Raw genomic sequence first — 7,290 nt, 5'->3', positions numbered from 1 at the left:
CTCCCCGCACCCGAGCCGAGCGGCCGGGCCGGCACGGGCGGGCCTGGCGGGGGGAGCCCGGCGCCGAGGCGCACGCACACACACGCGTGTGCACACACACACACACGCGTGTGCACACACACACACGCGCCGGGCGGGCGGGCGGGCGCGGGGCCCCGGGCCGCGCAGGTGAGCGCGGACGCCCGTGCGCCGGGGGCTGCGCCGGGGGGGGGGCGGGGGGGGCGGCGGCGCGGGGCGCGGGGCGGCGCGGGGCGCGCGCGGGCGGGCGGGCGGCCGGGCGCCGCGTCTTTCTTCTCCCGGCGGTGATGTCATCGGGCGACGGCGGCCGCGGCCGGGGGGCGGCGGCGGGGGCGGCGCCGGGCGCCCGCAGGTTCCCGTGCGTCTGAGGCTGGGCGGCCTGAGCGCGGGCCCGGGCGCGCGGGGAGCGGGGCGCGGCGGAGCGGAGCGGGGCCGGGGGCCGGCGCGCGCGCGGCCCCGGGGGCGGGGGGGGGGGCGGCGCGGGGCGGGCGCGGCGGGGGCGGGGACGGGGGCGGCCGCGGGCCGGGGCCGGGGCCGGGGCCGGGCCGCCGCGCGGAGGTGCTGGGCGCGCGCGGCGCCCCCTCCCTGCGCCCTGCCCGAGCCGCCGCCGCCGCCGCGATGAATTCGGCCGAGCAGACCGTTACGTGGCTCATCACCCTCGGGGTGCTCGAGTCGCCCAAGAAGACCATCTCGGACCCGGAGGTCTTCCTGCAGGCGTCGCTCAAGGATGGGGTGGTGCTCTGCCGGCTGCTGGAGCGCCTGCTCCCCGGGACCATCGAGAAAGTAAGTGGCCCCGGCCGCGGCCCGCGACCCGGCCCCGCCGCCCCGCCGCCCCGCCGCCCCGCCGCCCCGCCGCCCCGCCGCCCCGGCCGCCACGCGCGCCCGAGCGCCCGGCGCCGGCCCGGGCCCCGCGCGTCCTCCTTTGTGCGCGGCGGGCGGGCGGGCGCGGGGGCCGGCGGCGGGAGCTCGGGGCGCCATTGTGTGCGGGGAACGCCGCGCCGGGGCGGGGCGGGGCGGGCGCGGCGGGGGCCGGGCCGTCCGGAGGGCAGGGTCCCGGGCGGGCCGCGGCCCGCGGGGTCCGAGCCGGTGGCCGCTCCGCCCCGGCGGCGCCAAGTTGCTCTCCGGTGCGGCCGGGGGCGGTGGGGGCGGTGGGGGGTCCCGCACCCGCACCCGCACCGGACCCTGCCGCGGCTTTGTTCGCACGGCTGTCGCCCTTCCTCGCCGGCGGCCGGGGCCCGGGCCGCGCGCGCGCCCTCCGGGGAGGCCCCCGCGCCCGCAGGCCGGCCGCCCGGCTCCGCGCCCGCCGCCCCGGCGCCCCGGTGACCCCTGACCGCCTCGCGGGTGACCGAAGTTTGTGTCCGCGTCCCGCGCCGGGGCCGGGGCCGGGGCGGCTCCCAGGACCTCCACCCTCCGTCCCGGGGTGTCGGGGACACCCAGGTGTCCGCCACCGGCACTGGCTTCCTTCGCAGGAGAACTCCAGCTGGGTGGGGTGGTCACCTCCAAGTGCGTCCCCATCGGAAGGAGCTCGGTCTTAGTGTGTGTGTGTGGGGGGGGGCGGAGGGTGGGGGTGCGGGGGGGGGGCAGGCAGGTTGGCAATCTGTTAAAGTGTTCATTGAATGACCCCCAAAAGCAAAATGCTTAATTTTATTTATGTTTGCAAGCTACACTGCTTCGCTTAAAATTAGGTCAGATGACGGTTTATCTAACGTGATTTCTACATGCATATCAATTTGAGTATTTTCCTTTCCCCCCCGGAATTGGAACGTGTTTATGAAAACAGAATGTGCATTTTAGGACAAATAGCTGCTTGCCTGCCTATGAATTAAATATGAAAACCTAGGAGGAATATCCAATGCGAGGAACACGATCCAACTTCCAAGGCAGTCAGAAGACTTTTGTCGCATGGGTAGTGGTCCCTCGGATAATAAAACACAGATGTTGGGAAAGCATGGAGACGCGTGCTAGGTTTACCAAAATAGGCTTAAAGGAAATGTGGCTCCTTCTCCAAGAGCCCAGCTTTAAGGAACTTGGTATGTGGTGGTAATAAAAAACACATCACCACCAAGGCATATGTTACTTGGTATATTAGCTGCATTGATATTGATTGGCAGGCTCCAATAATCACTCTGTTTTCAGTTCTGTAAAGGTTTTCTTTGAAAACCACGGCACTCCTTTCCTCTCTACAACAACAAAGGGAGAATGCCTAAAATCCTTAGCTTGTGGCAGTCCGGTCGGAGGACCACAACTTCAGGAACTACAGCCATATGGAAATTTCTTGGGTGGAGCTCTTGTTTCTTCCCCCCTGAGCCCACCAGCTGTTGTAAACACAGAGCTGGTTTTTCTTTCACAGTGCAAGCTCAGCCTGAAAGCACTGCATTGTAGACGAGAGTTACTGGGACTCTGGTTCAAAGGTAGGCTTGGGAGTAAAATATTAGCCACTGGCTTCCTCTAGGCCTTGTGAGTTTCAGAAGTCTGCGTTGGCGAAAGCGAAGTTACTTGTTTGTGCTCACGGATGTTTGTGAGCAGTGGTGTGTGCCAGGAGGCACACATGCGGAATCGCTCTTGCCTAAGTGGAGGATGTGCCTCTGAGGTCACTTTTCCTTAAGGAGGAAGGGACATTTGGAAACTCACCCAGCACGTGTGGATCTGGAAGGATCCTGGCTTGACCCGAGCGCCCCGTGAGGGGCCCGAGGCGTCACTGTGCAGCCGAACACCCAGCACCGGTCTCAGACAGACAGGGAACGCAGGGATTTCCCCTGTGTCTTTTAGTAAGGAAGCGCCCTGTGCGCGTCTCCCGTCGGTGGGTGGCCTGTTCCGTTTCAGAGCGGGGGGTGGGGGGGACACAGTCGCTGAACTCCAGCTCATCTGGAGCGGACGGTCCAGGGCCCCCCCTTCCCTGAAGTCCAGAGGTGAGCCGGAGGGGGAGGACTTGGAAACGTCGCGAGGGCGGCCCAGAGAGGCTTGTCACGGCTGCCAGGTGTGCTTTCTGCTGTGGAGTCACCCCAGCCGTGCGTGTGAAGATCGTGCACTGTCTCTCCCCAGGGCGTGGGGGGGGGGGACCTGGGTGGGCGCCGGCTCCACCCTGTCCCCCCCCCGCCACGCCTCCCCCCAAGCTCAGAAGGCCACGGAGGCCCCCTGTCCTCAGCCGGGCAGTTCACGAGTTCATACTTCCTGGGTTTTATACAGGCAGACACGGGATAGCACGCAGACATAGACATTTTAGGGGATGGAAGGGGACCATGAGGTTCGTAGCACGCGTGTCCAAGTGCTGTTTGTCTCTGCACACCTCTCACGCGGTCTCTGCACTGGTCCTGGCCTCCTCCTGCTTCTGCTTGTGATCAGGGGCCAGCCCCCCTCCTCCCCTCAGTATCCAGTGTTTCCTCATCTTAACCACCCCTGCCAGGACTTCTTCACCCCCATCCTGTGGCCTCTGGCACCCCTGGTGCCTTTGCCTGTGAATTTGGGGGAACACAGTTCAACCCATAGAAGGTGGGATAACACATGTCAACCGGATCAACTCAGTAAGTACTAGCCTGCCTTCCCGTGCCAGGTGTGAGGGAAATGGAAGAAAAGGTTTTATGGGGCTGGAGCAGGAGAAAACACACTCTAAAGAACAGGGCTGGGGCTGGGAAGGCGGCTTGGTGGTAGAGCGCTCGCCTGGCACGCACGGAGCCCTGGGTTCCGTTCCCCAGCACCACATATATAGAAAATGGCCAGAGGTGGCGCTGTGGCTCAAGTAGTGCGGTGCTAGCCTTGAGCAAGAGGAAGCCAGGGACAGTGCTCAGGCCCTGAGTTCAGGCCCCAGGACTGGCCGCCGCAGGGTGAGCAGGTTGGGGGAGGGGGAGGGGATTTCCTGACGTGCGGTTTGTGTGTTGGTTGAAATCTGCCCCGCCCTGCACCTTCCACCCGCTTGCAGAAAGCCAGCGGGTCCAATAGAGCAAAGGAGGAAACCCCGCATGCCTGTCTGCGTCAGGCTGGCTTCCCCGGGCCTGGGGTCTGAGGCTGGGAGACACAGGCGGCCCCTGTGGCCCCTGGGCAGAGGCAGGGTGCCCAGGGCTGGCACCTGTCTCCCCGGAGCAGCGCCCCGTGATGGCGGGAAGGAGAGCGAGTCTGGAAGGCCGAGCCCCGTAGCCACACAGGAAGACAGGTTGACGGACGGACGGCTCAGGCGTGCGGGAGGTTTCCGCCTCCTCCGAAGACGGCAGACCCCTTCCAGGCTGTCTTAAAGAGGCACCCGAGCCGCGCTCGGGGCTGGAATGGCAGGTCCCACGGGGGCTCATCACCAGTCTGCCCAGGAGACCTGTGCCGAGGCCTCTGCACGGCTGACGTGCTCTCACACGTGTGCGCACACACACGTGCCCATACGTCCAGTGGGGACCCGCCTGTGCTCGGGGGCCCCCCGGACTCCGAGCCCAGCACCTGCTGTCCAGCGCGGCCCTTGTTCTGTGACCGGAATGGTTCGGCACTGCCCCCCCTCCCCCCAGGAGCACTGCCTGCCTTGAAACACAGCCACTCCGGACAAACGACGTGGACGCGGGCGTCGCTTTCCCGCACACTGCCTCGGAGGGGACCACTTGGCGGATGTGGACACTGAGGCCAGGGCGCGCCGCACGCAGGGCCCCCGCGGCCGTGGAAGGAGGAGGGGAGAGGAGGAGCAGGGGAGGAAGAGGAGCGAGGAAGAGAGGAGGGAGAAGAGGAGGAGGGGAGGGAGAAGAGGAGGGAGGAGGAAGAGAGGGGGGAGAAGAGGAGAGGGGGAGGGGGAAGAAGGGGAGGAGGAGAGGAAAGGAGGATGGAAAGGGGGTGGGGAGAGGAGGAGGAGGAGGGGGAGGACTCTCACCCTGGTCGGTCTGGGAGATTAGCAGCTACCACCTAAGGAACTTGGGAGTGGAATGAGCGGAGGTCAGGGGCCTGCTCGCCCGGGCGCCCGGGCAGGCGGCCTCCGGGGTGAGGGCCTGAGCTGCGGTACGGTTCCCGTGTGTCGGGGGTCCTGGGAAGGGAGGGCCCCTGCGGGGAGCCTTGGGCGTGTGGGAAGGTGCTGGCGTCCAGCTTCCCGGGCAGCTTGTACACAACCCTTCCCGGACAACAGACAGACGTGGCGCAAGGGTACCTGGGAAGAGGCGAGCCGTCGGGTAACCTCGCGTGTTTTGTGCAAGTCCCGCTGTCAGGGCGCCCCGCCTGTCGGCCCCCGGAGGACAGACACCCCCCAGGACAGGAGGAAAGCTCTTGCTCTGGTGCTCAGCTCTGCTTGGTAGCGGGTGTGGGCTGTTGTGTGTGACCGAGCTGAAGCACCGTGTAGACATCCACAGTCTTCCTTCAGAGGCCAGGGACGGTCAAGGTCAAGTATAGGAAACAGAGCAGACAGGCTGCGGGGGGGGGGGGGGGGGGCGGGGGGGGAGGGGGCTGTGTTTTCGGCCAGTGAGCACCACTGCTGCATTTCTTCACCCTCCGTCCCTCCGATTCTGTGCTTCCCCATTTACCTTCTCAAAGACAAACTAACAAGTAAGACACAAGGGAAAGACAACAAAAATGGCAGCGGCGACAACCGCCCCCACCACGCCTCCCGTTCCCTTCGCTTGGCGTTCCTGTAGGAAAGTGGTATGGCGCGTGATCAGGGGCAGATAGGTCGTGCTCCTTGGTGTGTCTCTCCTGAGAGTGTCCTCCTTGGGTCTCACCGCGTGAATGCCTAGAGACTGTGCAATTTGCCACGCCCCGGTGCGTTGTTTGAAAACCATGCGGTGTGTTATAGATTCATAGTCACATTCTAGCTACCACAAATAGGGAAATCATGCAACCCGTGTTTCTTTGGGTTTGGCTTACTTCACTCAATACATTTTTTTCCCCCAAGTCTTTCTTGGGATAGTACAACATCATTCTTTCTGATGGAAGTGTAGAACTCTATTGTGCTTATATACCACCTTTTCTTGACCTATTCATCCGTTGAGGAGCATCTGGGTTGATCCCATTCATTTATTTTATTTTTTTTCAGTCATGGGCGCTGTCCCTGAGCTCTTCACCTCAAGGCTAGCGCTCTACCACTTGAGCCGCAGCTCCGCTTCTGGTTTTCTTTTTTTTTTCCTCCTGGGCCTTGGACTCAGGGCCTGAGCACTGTCCCTGGCTTCTTCCCGCTCAAGGCTAGCACTCTGCCACCTGAGCCACAGCACCGCTTCTGGCCGTTTTCTGTATATGTGGTGCTGGGGAATCGAACCTAGGGCCTCGTGTATCCGAGGCAGGCACTCTTGCCACTAGGCTATATCCCCAGCCCATCGCTTCTGGTTTTCTGGTGGTCAATGGGAGATAAGAGTCTCATAGACTTTCCTGCCCAGGCTGGCTTTGAACTGTGACCCTCAGATCTCAGTAGCTAGGATTACAGGCGTGAGCCACCGGCACCCTGCTTTGCCGGTGGCTTACTTAGTGTGCCGTTGTTTGTGCTGCGGTGGATGAATGTCCAGGAGTGGAATTGCTGGCTCACAGGGGGGCTCTGTGTGTGGTCTTGTGAGGAACCTCCATACCGCTTTCCAGAGTGGTTGAACAAGTGTATGTTCCCATCACCAGGGTAGCCAGCATTTGTTAGGGTTGGTTTTCCTGATAAAGGCTATTCTAACTGGGGTAAGGTGGCTTCTCAGTGTTGTTTTGCTTTGTACTTCTTTTATGCCAGAGATAGTGAACATTTCTTCATGTGTCTATGGGCTATTCTTGCTTTTTTCCCTATAAGAAGTCTCTCTTGAAGTCGTTCTTAATTGAGTTGATTTATTGAGGGCTTCATTTTTTTGGGCTTTAAATATATATACACACATACATATATATGTGGTGGTTATTGTGGTTGTTGTTTTATATATTGTTGCTGTTTGTGGTGTGCGGCTTGAACTCAGGGCCTGAGTGCTGTTCCTGAGATTTTCAACCAAGCCTACCTAGTGTTCTACCACTTCCAGGACATCGAGGTCTCATGGACTTCCCTGCCCAGCTTGGCTCTGAACCCCGGTCCTCAGATCTCAGCCTCCTAAGTAGCTAGGATGACAGGTGTGAGCCACCGGTGCCCGGCTGGAGTGTATTTTCGACGGGAGGCCCTTGTCGAATCCCCTCCCATTCCGTGGCCTCGAGTGACATAAAACTTTCCCACCGTGTCCAGAACACTCTTAAGTTGGGGTTTGAACTCCAGAGCTCCCCAGATCCTTCTTGTAGCAGGGAAGACTGCAGCCTTTTGGGGCGCAGGGCCTCCCCCTCATTCTGAACAGACCCCCATTGTCCTGGTGGAGTTGTGAGGAGGTCCCCGGG

At 62.2% G+C, this 7,290-nt stretch overlaps 1 protein-coding gene across 3 annotated transcripts in view; it reads left to right on the top strand.

The window, feature by feature from the left end:
- Positions 1-555: 555 nt before the first annotated feature.
- The window catches only part of Arhgef7 (Rho guanine nucleotide exchange factor 7), a 98,213-nt gene continuing 91,478 nt past the window's right edge, over positions 556-7,290 (top strand). For 2 of the 3 annotated variants that reach the window (XM_048341073.1, XM_048341080.1), the window contains exon 1: positions 556-801. In XM_048341073.1, the coding sequence (XP_048197030.1) occupies positions 637-801 (165 nt within the window). In that variant the 5' untranslated portion in view covers positions 556-636. The remainder of the gene's footprint in view (positions 802-7,290) is intronic. The other variant, XM_048341074.1, reaches the window with a different exon arrangement.

The sequence above is a fragment of the Perognathus longimembris genome, chromosome 3 (genome assembly GCF_023159225.1).
Source record: "Perognathus longimembris pacificus isolate PPM17 chromosome 3, ASM2315922v1, whole genome shotgun sequence".
Classification (NCBI taxonomy): domain Eukaryota; kingdom Metazoa; phylum Chordata; class Mammalia; order Rodentia; family Heteromyidae; genus Perognathus; species Perognathus longimembris.
This window is presented reverse-complemented; position numbering and strand designations above follow the sequence as displayed.